General features: G+C 42.3%; 2 protein-coding genes across 3 annotated transcripts in view; one reads left to right on the plus strand and one right to left on the minus strand.

The window, feature by feature from the left end:
* Positions 1 to 3044: 3044 nt before the first annotated feature.
* LOC109640540 (cysteine/serine-rich nuclear protein 3-like) lies at positions 3045 to 8369 on the minus strand. 2 transcript variants are annotated; one of them, XM_020104608.2, is made up of 5 exons: positions 7977 to 8369; positions 6512 to 6685; positions 5672 to 5928; positions 5149 to 5445; positions 3045 to 4519 (listed from the first exon to the last, which is right to left on the minus strand). In XM_020104608.2, the coding sequence occupies exons 2-5, from the start codon at positions 6657 to 6659 to the stop codon at positions 3506 to 3508; spliced, it is 1716 nt and encodes a 571-aa protein (XP_019960167.2). In that variant the 5' UTR covers positions 6660 to 6685; positions 7977 to 8369; the 3' UTR covers positions 3045 to 3505. The 2 variants fall into 2 exon arrangements, with proteins under 2 accessions (XP_019960167.2, XP_019960166.2); XM_020104607.2 differs by having other exon boundaries at positions 5134 to 5445.
* Positions 8370 to 12212: 3843 nt separating this feature from the next.
* The window catches only part of LOC109640927 (xin actin-binding repeat-containing protein 2-like), a 43213-nt gene continuing 34402 nt past the window's right edge, over positions 12213 to 21023 (plus strand). The window contains exons 1-3 of the mRNA XM_069520577.1: positions 12213 to 12340; positions 13074 to 13267; positions 15959 to 16335. Of these exons, the coding sequence (XP_069376678.1) occupies positions 16141 to 16335 (195 nt within the window). The 5' untranslated portion in view covers positions 12213 to 12340; positions 13074 to 13267; positions 15959 to 16140. The remainder of the gene's footprint in view (positions 12341 to 13073; positions 13268 to 15958; positions 16336 to 21023) is intronic.

The following is a 21023-nucleotide window of genomic DNA, read 5'->3' on the forward strand; positions in this document are numbered from 1 at the left end:
TGCTTGTTTATTTACTCCATTTATTTTATTTCTTTTCTGTGGGGAAACTTTGGTCAATTGAACAGGATCATTCATGTGGTTCAAGTACATGTTACACTTAACTATGTAATTTGCAAAATGTGACAAGTGATATTTATTTTTCTTTTGTTATAACCAAAGATGTGGCAAGAAAACACAAATCTAGATTTCCGAAATAAAGCTAATTTTGGGAAGTGTACTTTGCATGCAGGATGCATTCATTCTCAGGTCAGAGCTCCTGCTGCGGGAGACGGGATGTGAAGAGGTAAGAGGCTCACCAGACTCAATGTTTTGAATCATAGACTGTAAGTAAAGATGCACAACGCATCTCCGCTTCCTCCCACTATCCAGAAAAGAAGCCACGATAGCCATCTTGTGTCAGTGACGTCATTTGGAGCCAGAGTCTGTGCAGGAGGGGTGGATCCATGGCAGCGATGTACACAGTCGGCCAATCGTGAGTCAGTCTCTGCTGTCAATCATGATGTTTCACTTTTTTAAGAGCATTAAATAATTCTCACATGGAGGAGACAGTATTTATGATCTGTACTGTGAAATTGGTGGATATAAGTACTTTTAGATAAAAATGAAGAGAAAACACGATGACAAAAATATCATCACTTTTAAAGTATTATTCCCCTATTGAACATAAAGCATGTTAATGGTATATTAACATGCTGATTAAATTCTGTGAAATGTTATTTAAACTGATGCACCTTTACAATTTAGTTGACAATGTTCAAAAGAAAAGATCCTGAAATCTGTGCACGAAGAGATAAAGTGGCTGGAGCAATGAAAAAATTACATAATTTGCTTTAATAACTTGGGAGTGTTTTCTACACTTTTGATGTCAATTCTGATATAGATATTGTTTTTTAATTAAATTTGGCCAAAGAATATTCAACAAACTATTAGTGACCTGGAGGAAATGACAAAGACCTCTTTCAGCACCGGACAGCTCCTGTGTAACCACAAGTCATAACACTAACGCGTAAAAGCTCAATGAAGAGAATTTATTCCATATGCAACAAGTCGCTGTGTGGTTATAACCTTTAAGTCTTTATCATTTATGTATTTATTATTAAAAATTCCTGAGGGGGCTTGACTTAGATATGTGACATAGCTACAGCCCAACCTAGCCCCGCTGTAGCGCCATGTTTGCATTTCACCCCGTTTTAATTGCATCAAATTAATAATTAAAACCAAAATTACTCGGAAATTGAAGAGTTGGAATTTAAAACTCTACTGTAACCGTCATGTCATCCATCTCAATGACGACTGAAATGTATTTTCAAATCACTAATTCAGGTGTTTTTAGATCCAGGAGAGTGTGAGCTTAACATCCTCAGGAGAATCAAATTATCTTCGGATGTGTGAAATGGACAGTGTGTCCTTTAAACAGAGTCTAATTTAACATATTCAGTGTTTGCTTTATACACGTCCTCGTCAGTGTTTCCTGTCTTTAGCGTCTCGTCCCTATTGAGCACACAGACAGGTAGAAGGAGAAGGTGGTGCTGGGATAGACAGCACCACCTTCTCCTCCTCCCCCTACTCCTTCTTCCACTTTGCTGCTCCTGTGCCTGCTTCTCCCATCCTGTTGCCTGGCAACCTCACATCACAGCTCTCTGTGTCTGTGATTGATCAGCGGCGTCTCTGGGCTCGCTTTACCCACAATACCTTGCTGGGGTGGGCATTCCCCTCCTGCTGCAGCCCCCAACACAGACCTTAATGGTTGGATTATATAAGAAAAAGCGGAGGTCAAACGCTGACGTTGTGTTCATGACGATATTCAATGTGCAGAGTGTAACGTCGCGTTTCAGCTGCACACGCTCGACTGTGTATATTCAGTCTTTATATATTCAGTCTATTGTGACAGACACCTGCTGCACTGTTGTATGTGTGGTTATGAAATGAACCATGAAAATACATCTCTATACGTGAGACGCGCCCTCTAGAGGATACGAGGCGAGTGGGAGCTCAGGGTGTGATGGGACTGAGATAACAGGGACAGAACAATACAGGTGTGTGTGGACGTCAGAGGATCCTCACATCACACCGTTCTCGTTTAGTGACAGAAAAAGACAGTGTTCGTTTGACGACTGATGTTCAGAACAGAACCAATGTCACAGAGTGTTGTGAGGCAGAAATCATGTAATCAACAGATTTACTGACGTCAGACAAAAAAAATTAGATTTAACCCCCTCATGCTCAGGGACGTCAGTTGCAAGATGAAGTCAGATTTTGAGCAGCAGACGCCATCTGATGGTGGGAAAATAAAATACAGCACATTTACCCTCATCACTTTTCCTTAAGTGGATTTTATACCTGTATTTATGAAACTGAGATATATATATATGAAGAGTGCAGTTTTGTTACATCGTTCACAGGGCTGTTAAATTGTTTAAAGTATATGTTTAATTCATATATATATATAATACAATAATACAAATGTTTAATATATTTTTGCTACGAAAGATGAAAAACGTGAACATCATAAAAAATGCAAGATTGTTTATTGTCTTAATTTGGCAGCGCAAAGCAATTGTGAGGCAGGTGGGAATGTTGCAGATAGTTAATCAGAAATATTGGACACAGTGAAATCATAGTGTGACGATTTCTCTGGATGAAAAAGTAGAATTTGCAATGATTTAGTCATTTATACCTCCAGAGGCTGCAGGGGAGAGAGGCTGTGTAAACTCGCAAACTCAACTGTACTCTGACATCATCACGGTTCAGTTTGATGTTGCTGAGGCAAACAGTTGGCAGCAGTTATTGAAACACGGTGGGCGTGTGTAAGAATCATCACTCCATGTCATGCCTTGTTAATATAAAAATATTTATTGATAGCCACTTTAATGGAAGTCCAACGTTAATGAAATACCTTCTGCAGGGAACATACATTTCTAAACCAAATCTAAAGCAATCCATGCGATAGTCCGCTACACTGCGAGCGTGGATAAAAACCAAGCACAGAACGGGAACAAAAACACAACTTGTGTCAACTCTCAATAATCATACGAATGCTGTTGTTTTGCCAGTGACATCGTTTATCATTTTACAGTTTGTGTGAGAGGCCAAACAGAACACATGCGATACAGACAGGCATTCAAGAACGATTAGCAGCGGGGCTGACACACCAGCACGATGAGAAACAGTGAAACAATACGGGCACCTCAGAATCTCATGGATCAGTCACTGATGCCACACATCCAGAAAACATGCTGTAATAATCAAAGAGTTCAGAACAAGGCAGAAGTGACGCTTCATGTAGTTACAGGTAAGTTACAGAAACACTGTTTTATTGAGCTTCATCAGTTGATTTTGAAAAGGTTTCCAGACAAACTGAGCTGGGATGAGATCACATCTCTCTATTAACTCACTCTCTCTTTGGAAGTGTGCTTAACAAGAATAAACCTCCGATGCTGGAAGGTCACATTCTTGAACAAAGATTCCAAATAACAGACGATCCCTCTCTAAAGGGTCTGAATCATCAGGCTCTCTCTGAGCATGACGCATCAGTCTTTTCATCAAGCTCAGCTCCCTGCTCTTTCAGTCGCTCCTGTAATGGCTCTCTTATTTCCTCCCCTGTCTGCTCCACAGCCTCACTGCGTGAGTCATGGTCGTCTGGACCATTCTGGAGGTCTGTGGAGGGCGGCCGCTCGTTGGCTGTGGCGTTCGTCTCACGGGTGTCTACATGTGAACAGGTTTGGAGCGTCAGGGACTCTGTGGGGCCTGGGAACGTTCGGCAGTGGGGCTCAGTGTTTATATCGGCCTCGAGTGGGGTCTCCACTGTGGGGAACGGGGGGGAGACGGTGGCATTTTCACTGAGGAAAGCGGGAGTGTCCTTCACTGAGCCGTCCATCTGATAGTGCTGCATGGGGGGAGTGCTGTGGAAGGGGTGACTGAGGCTCATGAGTGTGTTGTTGGAGTAACTCAGCACAGAAGGAAGTGGGACAGAGTAGGGCGGAGGCAATGAACACTCCCAGTCTTCCTCCTCCTCTTCCTCGTCTTCCTCATCTTCCTCATCCTCTTCTCCATCCTCGGGGTCGATTGTTTCCAAGCTGTGCGTGCTGCAGTCTGACAGCCCGCTGCACATACTGCTGCCGTCCTCGTCTTCCTCATACGCTTCATCATCTTCATCCTCTTCCTCGTCTTCCTCCTCTTCCTCTTCCTCCTCCTCATCTAGATGTGAATCTGCGTCGCCTGTGTTCTGGAGGTGCATGATGGGAATGTGCGGCGTACCGCTCATCAGAGGAAACTGTAGGTTCGGCGGCTGCTGCTGCTGCTGGACCAAGGAGGAGTCTCCATGGTAACCGTTGCCATTGGTTACAAGCTGCTGCTCGGGCTGCTGCTGATGCTGCTCGTCGCGGCTCTTCTCCAGCTCCAGCTTCATGATGGTGTGCAGGAAGTGGGTGCGCACTCGGACCGGGTTGAACTCCAGGCGTCCTGTAGTGTTGCTGCAGCCGTCTTTGTTGCAGCCGCATGGAAATGACATGCGGTCCACCTGCAGACAAAAGTCATGATTCAGTGCACGGGTGGGGGACGGTAGTAACAGCACAGGTAAACACAACCAGGGCTGCTCATGTTTGACGAGAAAATCACAGAATCCATTTTTGGTTTCTTTAATATTTTTATACATATTGATGCAGAAAAAGTTAATGTGGTCAATACCCTGAAAGTCTTGACTCAAATTTGAATTGATTGAAGGATCATATAGCAGTCGACTGTATATTTAAAAAAATTATTCACCCATTTCTTTGTCAAAAATATTCCCAAACCTCGAGGGTAAATTCAATATAACTGTCTGGTTTGGTCTGGTAAGGCCCAGGGAAATGGTGGACAGGGATGTTAGTAGTTGACCTGAAATAATTTTAAATAGGATCATGTTTGCAGAAACAGCCTTTCTGAAAAAGACGTCACAACTTAAAGGTCAGAGGTCGTGACCACAAGAGTAGCACCAGTATAGATTCAATACTGACACGGTCAGTGTAGAAAAATAACCAAAACTCAAATGTCCTACTTGGACCAAATAAGAACTCACATGGAAAACAAATGATTATTGATTTTAGTTCTTCAGACAGACATGAACAACACTTGAGTATTATAGATGGGCCTCACCACAGTTCCATTTACCTGGCACTTAATGCCGGCCAGGCTGCAAGCACACGTTTCAGGGTCACATATCCCGCGGCACCGGCACCCACACTCCTCCCTGGACACGCGGAGGGAACGCAGCTCATGCTTCTCCTCCACGTCGATGCGTCGGACCCCCGAGGCACGGAGGAGGGCGCGGCGTCTCCTGGTGGTCAGAGGCTGGAGGAAGAAATAATCGTCCACCTCTGTGTTGTCCACGTCCAGGTCGTCTTCAGAGATGTCATCGAGCGTGAGGGTGTCTGCCTCCACGGATGACACAGTGCCATTCTTTGTCATCTGAACGAAGAGGAGATTTATGTTAGTTGGACAAACATTAGATCTTTCAGGATAATCATATGGAGAGGAAACTAAAAACTATATGTCATTCCTATATCCTATTACAGTCCTATTTAAACAGTTAGCCTTTAAGCAAATAGGCTTTAATGAGGGAAAAATCATGTTTAAGAAATTAAGTAATGGAACTTTTTCATGATTGTGATGTAAATGAGGCGTTCCCACGGACTTTGAGTTTGATGGCGTTGAGCTTCTCCTCCTTGAGATGATCCCTCAGCATGTTGCGGTGGCTCCTTTTCTGCTCCATGGCGAACTCCCTGAGGGTGAAGCGTCTCACCCCGCTGTGACGTGGCGACATCCCCAGGGTGCTGCCACCCTGCGTGGGCACGCTGGTGAAGCCCTGCCGCCGGTTGAAGTAGTAGACTGTCACGCTCTCAAAGTGCACATTGCGGCCCCGGAGTCGCTTCGACTGCTGCTGCAGAGCAGCTGGAATAGAAACAGAGGGTCGGTCTGGATTTTGATTGATGTTTTGATTCTATTAAAGGTCTAGGTCAAGCTTAACCTGTTTCATTATTATACATCATAAACTTAACAAACTAATATGCTATTGTTCTGTCACCCCTTTTAATTATGCACAGAGTGGGACAGACCCCCGGATAATTTTCGTTTCTGGTAGACATGACAACAATTTGGTTACATCTGCATTCGTATAACCTAATGTCAGCCACCCTTAATTTGTGACCCAGTGACGTCATGCATTGTATATAGAAAAGAAATGTGGTTCCACTTTAGATCCTTTGGGGACTCCACATGTGTGTCTATGTAATAAAAGATGAATCATGCCTCATATAGGTATCCTATAGGGATTGAGGGGTGACACTAATTATACTCCACTAAATATGAATGGGAAGATTTCTATTAGTTAAATCTTAACAGTATATTACAAAAAACATATCAGTATGAGTTATCCACAATTACTGCTATGGACACTAAAGAGTACATTTTGAGTCTTTCTTGTTAAACCAGTACGTTTACGGTGACGTGTGCATGTGTGGTGATGTGATCTTACAGTCCAGCAGCCCAGAGGGAACAGGATGGTTGAGGCTGTCGCTGCTGTTGCCGCTGTCGCTGCAGGAAACCTCGTCATCATCAGAGCCCTGCAGCGAGAGGTAAGGAGGCGGGCCCTCCTCAAGCTTCCTCTTCAGAATCCCACTCATCCTGTGGCTCCTCCCGCACGTCACACCTGCACAGACCACAAATTCATGGATCACAACGAAATCCTACAATCCAGGTGATTCATGATGCTTCTCACTTCTTTTCCAGGCCTTTGAGACTAAGTTGGTAAACTCAAGGGATCAAGCCACCAAACAATTTTTAATGAGTTCGATTTTGAGAAGATTGTGCTTTTCTAAGTTTTGTTGCCCTAAAATCCACTTTCACATGACTTATAAAGAAACATGACACAAAGGCATTCAAATCAAAACATAAGAAATCAAATCTGGTCAAAACAAGCTTGAAAATCATAATTTACTACAATATTTTATTTGTAAGAGATTCTCAAACCAAATAAAACAAGCACAGTCACTCTCAAGCTGAGACAGGATGAGGGAATCTTCCCCCTCAGGGGTCGAGATTAACGTTGAGCCAATTTCATCCATCACACGGCTTTACCACACTACCACTCCATTATGCAGGATTTAATATAAATCTTTGTAGTGAAGTCAAAGTAAGTGGCTGGAGGAATGTTAAACCGCAGGTCAACGATGGGATCTTGTGATGTGCAGGCTCAAGCTGCAACGAATCGAGCTCGGAAAGAAAGAATCCAAACTTCAGGATGTTTTGTGCAGAACTTCACACCAGAGAATAATGTGTCGTTAGATGAGATGTTTCAAATATAGAGAATCAATCATGAAGTGTTATGTTGTTTATTCTACTTTTCCATTGGTCTCTCTAAATCCTCTCACATAATGGGAAGTGTGGTGTTACCCAGAGCTCCGCAGTTTGTGGATACTTAAATTTCAGATTTGTTGAAAGTGTTGAGCTGACTGCTTGGACTGGTGGAGGATTACATCATATGCAGCAGAGCTGGATGCTGGGCCAAGCTTTTCCTCTCTGACTGGCTTTGTCTCCCTGCTCCCTCTCTTACTACCCACACTGCCACACACACTTCTTCCTTTGCAGCTCCTCATTACCACACACTCATTTTAATGTCTTACCCTCTTATTTGAGTTTTTTAAAATTATTTCTTTCCTCTTTTCTATCTAGAGCCTCCAAGGTTTTTCAGTCCTGCTCATTGCTTTGCAGGGAGAAACAGTAAAAACAGAAAGATCTGTGGCAGAGGAGACACTACACACACGCACAAAACCACTCACGTGTCTGCATGCACGCGCAGCCTCCCACTCCCCATGCATGTCCACATCCCAAACACTAATGGGGGGATTTCTCATTGACTCATGTAAATCCCCATCACCCCCCTGTGCCGGGATGAAACCCCTTCCCCTCCCTCTCTCACTCTACCTCTGACCGTCACTGACCTGTTTCCTCGGCTCGCCTCTGGTTTCCAGGAAGTCCTCGAGTCGCTCCTCTGCATCACACGGTGTTCACCAGCAGCAGCAGCCAAACATCCCCATGTGTCGTGATGATGCAGTGAGCGCTGCCATGATGCCTGACTCTCCCTTTCCCTCACTCTCTCTCTCTCTAGCAGCCTCTGGCACTATTGTGCAGCACTGAGCACTTCTGCCTCTGTCTATCTTATGCTTTCTCCCTGTTCACCCTCATCCTATGCTCATGCTGTCAGCTCTCTCACTGTCTGCACCTCCTCCTCCCTTCCTCTTCCTCTCTTCTCTCTCTCCTCACAAAGACTTGTTAGCCCGATGCTGCTGCCGGCTGGAGCGCTGGAGCTTGACTGAGGTGAAGCAAGCCCTTGGAGATCACAGAGAGAGAGAGAGAAAGAGAGAGAGAGAGAGGGGAGGGTGTAGATGTGCTGGTGGATGTGATGGGGTGGGGGTGGAAAGTGTAGATTCTGCCTTCTCTCAGGAGGATTATTAACTCAAATTTCAAGTATTAATGACTGTCTTCCAATAACATGTGATTTCTCACACTGATATATTTGTAGGGTGTTTATAACGGAAAGTGTCATGTGGCATCCTTCTTTTGTATTTTTTCTTGAAGCTAATTTAAAATTTAAATCCATAGCAGAGCAAATCGGATCAGAGGAAACTCAGACAATGATGGAAATCAATCAACTTCACTGTTGCTTTTTGAGGAAGTTTGAGGAATAAGGTTTTACAGCAAATGTCCATGTCATGCCTTAATTTAATAATTATGTTGTATAATATAATTTCTTAATAGATTGGAAAAGCAGATGGGGGAAAATTCACAGCTAACTACAATATTCAAATTAATTATTCAGATTATTTTATACTAATATATAATATACGGTGAATACCTGATTGACAAATATCTTACTCACCCATGTCAAATTATTTATTAGTTTATGGGAATATTGATTTGGGAGCATCAGAGGTTAAGGGCGACAAAAATATGGTCTGAAAAACACAATTTCCAAGATGTCTCCAAAAATAATAGAGGTACAGACACAATCTAAAGCAAATAATGATCAGAAAATCCTATCACGTTATAATTGACGTCATGAAGTCAGAAATTGTGCAGGGACAGCGGTAACATCATGTTTCAAACAATCCACTGTTTCTATTATTGCAGCTGCTTCACTTGTTCAGTGCCGATGTTTGAAACAGTTTGGGAAGTCGCTGATGGATGATGACACATGATGCTTCAGTTCATTTAAAGCTGCAGACATGCACTTTCCAGGTATTAGTCACATCCGAACTACACTTCACACTTAAACCTTGGAGCATGATGTGCAGAGTAAATGCGTCACAACAAACCTGAAAATAGACCTGAATGAGTCAGGAATCAGATCAGGGTGGAATTTATTTGACTCTTAATTCATGTTTTCTGTGAATTTGATCATGGTGTGAAGGTCTCACAACATGACCTCACTGTCTGTGTCTCACTTCTGGCACTGCATCCCATATTATTGCAGTTCGGCCTTCATCGGTCCTAGAAGGCCACCCCCTCTGTGGACTGATTGTGGCCCCTGAACCAGGTCACAGCTATTGTCCTCAGTGTAGCTACGGCCCTGAGTTGATTCATTCCAAAATGAAAACTAGAAGGACACACATACCTTTGCCAAGGCCCAACAGTCCTCTTATGAAACCACCTTTAAATTAAAATAAATCCATTTTTTATTTGTATCTGCAACAAATTCCACAGACACAGGTTAAGTTACCATCCAGTAGTTTTTTGAGTTTACTAAGAGACAGATAAACTAAGAAAAGAATCATCAGTTTGAAAGATTTAGCTTTGCTTTGTTTTTTCGGGTTGTGGTTCTTACGGAGTTAACATGATGAATTTAAATTCTCTTTATCGCTCCGCTCGGTTCTGAAAACTCTGAGGTTTTTTTATTTGCACATTGAAAATATCAGCCATATTGTAAACAGACCATATTTTTACAATACAAACAGCACAAAACATCAATGTACAACAAAGCTTTCAGACACACGTGATTAACCACTCACCCTAACATCGTTGCTATAGCGATGCTGGACCCTGAACGTTCACTTCTCCCATTATAGTCTTGCTTGGTTTGAAAAGTAACACAAATAAATCTATTATAAGCCTCAGCCTTGAGTTTGTGTGGACAAAGATAAAGTATTGAAGTCATAGGGCTTCACATTTCCTCTTCTTGTTTTTGAATGAAGCAAGAAAATGAAGAAATTGAGATGGACATCTTGTCTTAGTTCAGTTTTTTATTTTTTGGTTTTGTGCTGTGCTCTGACTCGCTTTTGTTTCCTCCTCACCGAGGATGGAGTGGCAATGTGTGGGGAGAGACAGAGTGATCCTTCCAATCAGCTTCCATGGCAACAGGCCACGAGAGGGAGGGAGGCGGGTGGGGTGGGTGGGTGTGTGGGTGAGGGGGGTGGTTGATCAGAGGGGGAGAAGAGGAGGCAGCTGGAGGGGGTTGTGGGGGAGGTGGCGGCAGAGGGAGGAAGGATGGTGGAGGTCTGGCTTTTACACTGTGTCTGAACAATGGTACTATTAAGGAAAAGTGTGCTTAGATAATTATCAGCTCAGACATGATTATGGTTGTTCTGTTTTTTAGAATGAAACATCCTATTCATTAGGAAATATAGGAAAAATGTGATTAATGGGTTTTATGTCCCATCCAGGTTCTTTTCTTTAAGTCTGCACTGATGTGTGTGGCTCAGACTACAGCCTGCCATTAATAATAATAATAACTTTCAAATGCGTTGAAATGTAGCTTAAGGCCCAACTGTCTCCTTAACTGGATTCAAGCTTTCACACACTCACATATATCTTTTTATTTTTAATTTAGATTCATTCAAACACTGACTGTGGAGAGAGAATTTCATGTTTTAATGTTACCTGAAGCAAAAGTAGGTTCATCTATTCAGCTGGTTGCAATCTGCAATTTTACCACTAGATGACAGTACATTCTACATATACTGAACTTTAGACAGACAGAGAGATATACGTACCACCAGGGGACGCCATCCTCTCTGTGTATGAGCATCTCTAACAGTTTGAGTCATGAGCCAGTGGCAGCCGGTCATGAGCCCATCATTAATTTTCCAGCCCCCTGTCCGACTCCGCTGCCTCTGCTCAGTGTAATTGTTTCCCCAGGGACTCTGGGAATGGCTCAGCTGTCTCGTTGCACTGTGACCCACAGACCCCTGTGTGTGTGTGTGTGTGTGTGTGTGTGTGTGTGTGTGTGTGTGTGTGTGTGTGTGTGTGTGTGTGTGTGTGTGTGTGTGTGTGTGTGTGTGTGTGTGTGTGTGTGTGTGAGAGACAGACAGACAGACAGACAGACAGACAGAAAAAGGATGGGTTGAGGGAGTTTCTTGAGCTCAGGGGGAAATAAATGGCCTGAATTACATTATTTTACTAAGACCTTTATATGGTAAAAACATTGCATGTGTCTGCGTCCCATACTTCTTTTCTAGTTCTATTGTTTCTTTTAGCAAATCTATTCAATGTGCCCAGTTTTGCTGTTTTATTCCCACACTGTTTATTCGTGGCTCTTTGGTGCTCATGTAATATATAATTAGTTTTTTGTGTTATTTGTGCAGTTTGCCTCAATCCCCCCTTTATTATAATTGAGGCGTCATATTGGAGACTTTTATTTCATGCATTGTAAATAAAACATGAATGTTTCTGTGCAGCAGTTTCAACAGTTTACAACAGTAAGTCCAAACCTTTATTTGAATATGCCTTTGCTGTACTTCCAGGTCTTGAACAGCAGATAGAGCCCTTGGCAAAGAAAAACAGAAAACAGGCAAGTGATGGAAAGAGCTGAGAAATAACACTTTATAATAATAATATCTTCATTTGTACAGCACCTCTGGTCGGTCTGCTCATGTTTGCCAGATCTTGGCCACAATTAAGCCATAGCAATACCTTGAACCAAAAGTATTGACCTGGTACCATATGGGCCACTTTAGGGTCACATCTATTTTTTCTGGGCCAGAAGTGCTGCACCATTGCCCACATACTGTATTCTATCATGTATTTGCAGATTTTATGTGTTTAAAATATTTAAATTATTATTGTTATCTGAATTAGGATGAGCTCATCATTTGTCTTCTGTCTTTTTCCATAGGTTGAAATTCAATTCTCTTTAATTCTTTAATCAAAAAGTTCAGTTTGCTTGAAGTATTTTGTTCTGAGGTATTAAGAGTTGTCGTCTCTTTCAAAGTCTACGCCCGCCCAGACCAGGAAAACACCATCGTTCACTGAAGGACAGACAATCTATTTACAGAATACACCCTCTCCTCCAGGAGAGCATCCGGATAAGGTGTTTGTTTAACACACACAAAGTCAATAAGTTTCCCAGAGGAGTTTTCTATAATAATACACAGAGAGTAAAGCTGCACAGACACAGCGAACAGAGAAACACAAATATATTGAACAGCAAACAATATCCACTTCAATTGGGAAAATACATTTAAAAAAACATTATTTTTTTATTATCATATATTATATATTTTATTTTAAGCATGCATGACTTTGTTATTTGAAATGTTAACATGTAATTTTAAAATATGCATGTTCATTGAGTTACATTGACCAAAAACATATCTTATATATTTATTATTAAGTTCTTTATATTATCAATGTCAAAACAGATATATACAGTATGTGTAATTTTTGTCAAATATGAATATTTGCTATCTATGTATGTGTAGTTTGTAAATTGCATTTCTATACACATGAATATGTTAAATGTATAAATATGATATACATGGCATAAATGTCAAAGTATATATTATACATACATAACAAATGTATTAGGTAAAAATAACTCATATGTTTGACATATCTGTTTTTATTGAATTTTCATATATGGACGTTCATAATATTGTCAAATATTACATTTGCACATGAGACTTTAAGGATCAAGAGATTTATGAGACTTAGTGACGTAGCTACATCTGACATCAGGAGCATGATTACAGTTAATATGTCTGTGCATCATCTTCACCTGAAAAAACTCAGCCTCCATGCATCGTTCTGTTTTCACTGACCAGACTGTTTCTAGTCCACCTGCCTCCTCTGGTCCGATCAGGTGACCTGTTGTACTGAAGGAGAAGTGAAGACCAGGTAACTGGAGTGGCTGAAATCTGATCCTCGCTGACTGCTGCCTCGAAAGTGAGCAGGAAGTTTCACGGTGCGAATGGCAGGAAGTACAGTGACGAGGTCGTTCCAGGAATTCTAACCGCAGGTAATTCACTACTGCCATGAAGTTAGAGAGGATCAGTTTAACTAATCCTATGGTAACAATTGATTCAGCACAACCACGCCCCCTCGCAACATGACATCAACATTAAAACCTCTTAATTTTATCTTATCTGATGCATTTCAACATCATACACTGGCGGAGGGCAACAGTTTCCATAGAAACGTTTGAAAAGCCATCGTCCTCTCTAGCTAAAACTGAAATCTAAAAATCTCTCATGACTGTGAGCCGTTTATATGATTTATGCACTTCCAGAACTAGACCGGACATATTTGTAAGTAGATGCCATATTAAATCTTAATACTTGTGAATGTGTGCGTGCATTTTCAGCCTCTTTAGACCAAATAGAAATGAGACCTGTTATTCTCATCCTCTTATCTTATGGGACATTTGGTATTTCAGTGTGTCCTCTAAATAAAAGCGATCCGAAAGGCCCTGGACAGAAATTCAACATGGGAACAAACACGGAAGCTGCCACATCTTTTATTTAATAGAAGCAGACAGTGTTTTTACCCCGGTGGTTCCTCCATGAGAAGTCTCTCTGAAGCCCCACTAGGCCTGAAATATTGTCTTGTTGTATTAAAGCGAAGCCGCTCTGGAGCTTTGTGTTTGCTGCTACGCTGAATTATAGCCCTGCACTTAAAACAGTGTGTGTGTGTGTGTGTGTGTGTGTGTGTGTGTGTGTGTGTGTGTGTGTGTGTGTGTGTGTGTGTGTGTCTTTGCACGAGGCAACAAATCCAGAATTCTCCATTATTTCAGCCTATTTTCTACCAAAATGGACTCTTTTCAGTGGTTGAAATGAAATAACACAGGGCGAGGGGGAGTTAATAGAAACTCAAAGTGGCATCATTGGAAATGAAACTGCATTTTGATTTGATTTGATTTCTTAAGTCTCTTTACCGGCGACAGACCAGAGAATAGAGGCGTTATGTTTTCTGTCTGTCCATCCGTACGTCTAATTGTCGTGAACACTATACCTCTGGAACGTCTCTAGAGAATCCGTCCACATTCGGCACAAACATTCGCTTGAACTTGAGGAATAAATCATTAGATTTTTGGAGCCAAAGGTCAAAAGTCACGGTCAAGGTGGCCTCACAAACATGATTTAGCTTTTCTTGAATATAATATCTCAAGACCATATCGAGAGAATGTCTACAAATGTAGATGACCTGAAAATGTAATGCTCAAAGGTCATGGTGACGGAAACTGCACTGGATATAACAGAGTATTTCTAGTTTTTCATGTAAAGGTGACTGAGTGTAAAACGAGCGGCCTCGGACGACACAGGATCCAGCAGAAAGTGACACACATACCTACCTCCGTCTCAATCTGAATAATGTATCTGCCACTGGTATAAATGGAGTGATACTCTGTCCTCCAAAGTACTATCACATGCATAGATCATGACCGTTCATTCATTAAGATTGGATTATCTGGATTGCCTCTCCGCTCCTCTCCCTCTCTGTGTGTTGACGGATCTATTGTGGTTGTGAACGAGTATATCTCCACCGTCTTTGTCTCCACCCAATCCTGTAATTAAGCCGTCATTCTTTTTCGCCTTCCTCCGTCAGCCGCTTTTACTCTCCTCCCCATCATTTGACCCCTGCTCCTCTTTCGCAGTCATGGGAGTAATAACGGGGTGAACGCTTTGAAACGAGCTGACAAACCCACCTCCTAAAGGCTGAAAACGAGGTGCGATGTAGTGACGGGATCAGAGAGGATGCAGCTGAAATGGGAGTCAGGCAGAGGAAGCTGTGATAATGTGTTCTCTTTTCAGGAAAACACTCCCTAGGAAGTGCTGGTGTGGCTGGAGAAAAATTTACAATCTATTAGTCATCATGGCTGCAGGGCAGGTCACCAGGGATCAGTTCTTACAAGGCTTCCTTGGTCTAATCAGGAATAATGAGCTTTTCCTTCCCTCCTAGACCTGATGTTTCAGAGCGTTTTCACACCAACCTTCTTTTGAACTGTCCAGTCTCGTTAAACAAAAGAAGAAGTGGAACGATTGCTTACAGTCTTTGACTCTGATAAGATACAACACGGACGTTCATTTGGCCTGATGCTATTAAAACCATAGTGATGCTACAGTGGCTGTGAAATTAACGGAATTAACTTGTTGACTCATTTTCTCCATTTAAACAGAAAGACTATACTTTTTAATGCACTTATTATTATTATTCTTAATAAAGTACTAATATTAGCAGCAAAGTTGATGACCACAGGACATATGTCTTATGAACAATCCCCCTAAACTGCATAGATGGATGTCATAGATGGTGAAGACAGACTTCACTTGAACTTTATTTTCTGTCACTAATAATGAATGATATTAATTAATTTAATTAATTAAACAGATATGGACCATGTTTTACTGTGAAACAGGCCCTCAGTTCATCCATTTTCCTCTATTAACTCAAAATCAAGTATCAAGCAGATGTTAAGTATGTTTTTAAAATGTTGAAACGTACACAGGGTCTGAAGGAAACAGGGTTATGAACCTCACAGAATCTCTTTTTCCTTTTCTTCGTCCTCGATCCCTCTGTTCTGCAGCTACGACTCGTATCTCAATCTGCTTTCCTCAGCCTACATGTTTACTCAGGCTTCTGTGTGTATGAGTAATTACAGGGCAGAGCGAGAGGGGAAAAACTTTTTCTTCTCTCCTCCTCTTTCCTCCAGTTTTCCCTGTGTGTGTCGGAGAGCCCGACAGACAAAGACGGACCCCCGGCCAGATCTCCATCTCTTTTCCTCACCCTCGTCATACCTCCCTCACTTCCTCACCCCTCATACAATAGACTTCCCCTTCTCAAGCCTGAGGGGGAAAAGGTGGAGGGGGGGAGGGATACAGTTTCTGGACAACAATGGAAACTCAATCAGGAAATGGAGAGGAGTTGACCTCGGGCTTCGCTGTCGGTCGTCCCTGTGGGCCGCAGGTAGAGGCAGCGGATGAGCCGGTGCTCAGAGAGGACCTGCAGGCTGCTAAGAGGATCGAGAGGTTTGACATCCCTCTTGAAAGTCTGAAGAAGATGTTTGAGAAGCCGGCCGTGACCGATATGGTAAGAGTTGCCACTGTGGAGTTAGATTCTTAACTGTACTTTTCTGCCCTGTGACTTTCCACTGTTCTCCAGGTGTGTCACTGTGCCACAAAGATGCATGAGTTTGATGCATCTTGCATTTCAACAAACTTTCCTAACTTTTCTAATGTCTGTAAAGCCTGAAACAGATCTTCCAATTTCACTGTTGCTCCTTGACGTCAGGAAAGTATTAGTTCTCCACATTGAGACAATAACTGAACGCTCTCTATCGCTCTGCATTCGCCTCAGCATGATTCACTCTCCAGCAATTTGTGGTTTTTCCATCATTTCCTGGACTCACTCACTTGCTGGAGAGGACGGTGGCTTTCTCCCTCTCCAGCTCTGTTTTTCCATCTCAGCTGGCTTCTCTGAGAGGAAAAATCTACGTCTGCTGGAAGTGAAGTGGGTCATTATGAGAAAAGCGAATGTGGATGAGAGAAAATGGCCAAATCTGACCTAGTTTTTTGTCTTGACCCTTCACAAGGTTTCAAGGAAATTAATGGTGCAGGAAAATCTCTCCAAATAACAATAAAACTATGGTACTCAGTAGATCGGCATATCTCCGGCCCAACAGCCTTAAATTCAATGAAGCTGCACCAAATTGCACACACTCCAGACACCAGACCCCTAAATATACCTTCAATATCCACACCAAAATTTGATGAGCTCTTCACTTACTCATATTGCATCTTTCCTCCAAGTTTTGTAGAAATCTGCGTAGTAGTTTCTGTTTAATCTTGTTTACAACCCAACACACAGGGCTGAAAACATGCCCTCCTTGGTGAGAGTAAATATATCCACATGCAGCGTGGGTAATGTAGTTGTCAACGTGTGCCAGTGCAAACCGGTGCCACAGACATGCACCAGCTGCCTCTGTGCAGTGACACTGGGTTTGCTGATATCCAACACCCGGTTATTTAAGACCTATTTTGGGGAGCGCTATGGTGAAGCAGGATTTTAAAAATAACCCTGTAATTGGCATGTCAGCTGCTGCAGGAAGCGAAGTTCTCCGTCAGGCCACAGCAGAGAGAGGGAGACGTGGATCTATCAGAATCAAATCACATCTGGCTCCTGAGATGAAAGCTTGTCACAGATTACTGTGGTTAATGAGCCACATCACTGAAGCACACGATAACATCTTCTGAGGTTTTCTTCCCAGTCCAGCGCCTAACATCCTCATTCTGGTCATCAGACATGTTTGGGCTGGACAGAGTCCGACGATAAGAGCCGCGCTCTGGGTTTGTTATGTCCACGTCTCACTCACCATTATCTACCTGCAGCTTCCATTAGGAGGCTTTTCTCAGGGTCACTGAAGGTCGTTCATCTCCTTTTGTTTCTTGTGTGTTAAAGCAGCTTTAGCACATATTCAACATAACAACATATCTTTATAACAACAATGGATCAAATGACAGATAACATTAACGAGTAAGAGAACTGGTGGAGGAGGTGGAGCTGCTGGGGGTATTTGAGCTAATTAATCCTTATGGTAAAAGGTATTATTATTATTTGTAGAAGTAGTAGTAGTATTTGCAGTAGTGGTAATAGTAGTAGTTATAGTAGTATTTTACAGACTGGAGTGGACCAACCAATTGTATAATAATAATAATAGCAATAATAATAATCCTAATAATCAGCCAAATAATCATTATTCTAACTTTTTTTTTTATCATAATGACGCATAAGCAAATCAAAGATACTTTGTTTTGGAGACGGTTCCAATAATGTTGAGGATTTATAGAATGATCTCGTCCATTGTTACAAACAGAGACGGAAACAAATCCAGCGGTGTTGAGACTCATCTGTCCACCGACCTCTGGAGAATAATTGCACTATTTGCTCCTTTGCTGCTGAAGGACAAGTGTCATAATTCCTACAATCGCTGCAGAGGGCTTTGCTACTTGAACATAAACATATAGTATGAGGTGTTTGCTAAAAAAGAATGATGCTGCTGTCAGAGTCTCAGTCGTTTTGGTGTTGTTGTTTCTAACTTCTTATTTTAAAGTTTCATTGCTTATCTCCATCTTCAGTTGTTAAAGTAGTTGCACAACAAGTGAGATCTGTTTACCATCTTTTCTCCTATTTCCAAATTGGACCCTCAGAGGACAAAATCCTTTGTTCATATTTCTGTGTAAATAAGAAGCGGTACAGCCGGTCACCATGTCTGTCACATGCCACCATTGCAACACATGCTTGATCCTGGAATGGTGTCATGACGGCCTGTTCCTTTCCCTGTAGCCAGTGTTAATGGAGCATATGGGCAACGTTCCCAGATTCCCAGAGAGAGCAGAGGACTGTAGCTCTGCAGCCGGCTGCTTATAAAACACGACCTTGTCTTCAACTCATCTGCGAGCTTGCAGCTTAATATTTGATGATGCGCCGTATTTTTTTTTTCTGTGGCCCATTTCATTTATTTAAACGGTGCAGTGTCATTGGACGGCCAGCCATAACAATGACTGATGGGTTCCCAAGTGGTCGCTCAGCCGTGGCCAAAATCCACAGTGTTAGGAGAGCGGGGGGAGGTCTGCATTTCCAACAACTGCAGATGTGTAGTGATGCAACGATTTATCTTGAGTGCAAAGAGCGTGTTTTTCCGCTTGTGTAGCTGGGCCGATCCTCCAGAGACGCCAGCTTGTGTTTACAGCATCTGTCTGACCTTCTGGTCATGACTGCACGCACACACACACACATTGAGACAGATGAGGCCTCTGCTAATGTCACATCTGATCATGCGGGGGGGGGGCACACTGCACACACTCTTTTATACACATGCACAGAAATAGGCCACTGATCAAGAATGTCCAACATTTGCATTTTATAAACTTTCCATTATTTTGTTCCAGCTCATTAAAACATTTGTGCATTAATTAGTGCTTACATAATTTATATGTTTCTAGTACTCATGTCCCCCCACACTCACTCATGCTGTGATGGCCACTGTTGCGCAGTAGGTGGCAGTGTAGCGTGGGGGTTGAGGGGGGGGGGGATAAATTCTGTGCACTTAAATCAGGAGGTTACCACAGCAACCTGGTGTTAATTGGAGCTGAGTAATTCAGTTTTCACTTACATGTTTTTATCTCCAGGTACAGATTTGGCAAAAGGTGCAGGGGGATAAACACGAGGAAAATGTGGAACGCTGACGTAGAATCGGATGAGACTTAAACCTCGGCCACACTGCAGTAGATACTTTTTTAGATCAGTTATTTGTATGGTGGTTTTTGTTGTGCACGTGTCATCACATGGATGAAGTTGTTTTCTTAATATGCAGTGCTTTGAGCTCTCTCTGCCATCGTAAATTTCCAGCACCAACGACGTGTCCTTCATTTGACAAAACATCTCCGTCTCTGCAAAAGCACAAAAATACCAACAAGCATAAGGATCAGGGGGCAGGTAATCAGTGAAGTAAGAGAGAAGCTCAAGAAAGAAATTTCAAAATAGAAAAAGAAATAATAAACTCAAGGGGCAAATAGATAGAAACACAAGGAGAATGTTTGGATAGGTCCAAACCAAATATCAAAAGTACAATTAAAAGATGAATCCTTACAACAAAATGTCTCTCTTGAAATATCTCATTATGATGTGTTTGGTAAATTGATATTTGTCTGTAATACTTTCATGTAATGCCTTCAAAAAAATGACCTGTTAAAAAACAATATTCAGTAGCATCAGTGAATCCTCAGCTTTCAACATGAAGTCTGACACTTTAAAGTGAGGGACACACTCTTTGTGTAAAAACCAAGGTCACCTAATGAAAGAAAAGCCACAGAAATGGGCTCCAGTCGCAGCGTGTGGCTAATTGTGATCAACATAACAGATCAATATGCAGCAGTGTTCCTAAACGCACTTAATTAAATGTTAAATAAACTAAAAGCCACAATGTTTCTACAAGAAATTGATCCAGAGTTGATGAGGACACGGGCGTCCTCATCAGGTCCATTCAGCTCGTAAAAATTCCATTAACTTTTACTCCGCATCTCTTTCGTCTCCGTTTCACAGATTCAAATCTTTTAATGGAGCTGGCAGCAGCGGCGCGGCGTGAGTGACGCATTGCTGCTCCGCGGTGCGATGACGACTTGTTGCTCGCTGCCCTCGGCTCGGAGAATAGTTGCACCGTCACGTGGGAAAGTCCCTGCTTCACTCGTTCAGATCATTCGCTCTATACCAGCTGTTTATTTCTTATATGGATTTGGCAAATTGAAACACACATAAGGGGCTCCTCTGCTCTGCTGTCAACGCTTGTTAAGACCGACCTTCTTTCCCTCAGTGGTAGCATGTGCGTATTCACTGTAATGTAGGATAATCAATTTCCATAGCTGGGTAATGAATGCATCTCTCTGGGCCTTTTCCCATAAAGACATGCTGTGTGACTCAGATTGTCTTTTCTCTAACACAGCTTGACACCCACAGCACCAAAAGAGCATATGTGTGCAACAATTAGCCAAAGACCTCGAGGCTCAGGATTTCAATCATTTATTGTTGTTGCCTTTTGCGAGGGCAGCAGCACGCCATTTTTCATCTCTGCCATTCATCATTGCAAAAAGGTTTCCAAGCAAATCTTTCTGGTATAAATGAACACATCATCAACCTTTGAGAGTAAGAGTAGAGTTTACAGAGTCCTGCTCATGTTTGCAAACCAGCACCCGCAAAGCTCGTAACCCACAATTATCTCTGGG

This window comes from Paralichthys olivaceus, chromosome 24 (assembly GCF_024713975.1).
Source record: "Paralichthys olivaceus isolate ysfri-2021 chromosome 24, ASM2471397v2, whole genome shotgun sequence".
NCBI lineage: Eukaryota > Metazoa > Chordata > Actinopteri > Pleuronectiformes > Paralichthyidae > Paralichthys > Paralichthys olivaceus.

Bases quoted from the DNA above. Each gene is read 5' to 3' on its own strand.
- LOC109640540 (XM_020104607.2), bottom strand. From the start codon at position 6,659: ATGAGTGGGATTCTGAAGAGGAAGCTTGAGGAGGGCCCGCCTCCTTAC. The intron at 5,929-6,511 runs GTAAGATCACAT...TTTCTATTCCAG, and splicing joins TCCCTCTGGGCTGCTGGACT to CTGCTCTGCAGCAGCAGTCG. The intron at 4,520-5,133 runs GTGAGGCCCATC...TTTTGTCTGCAG, and splicing joins GCCAGGTAAATGGAACTGTG to GTGGACCGCATGTCATTTCC.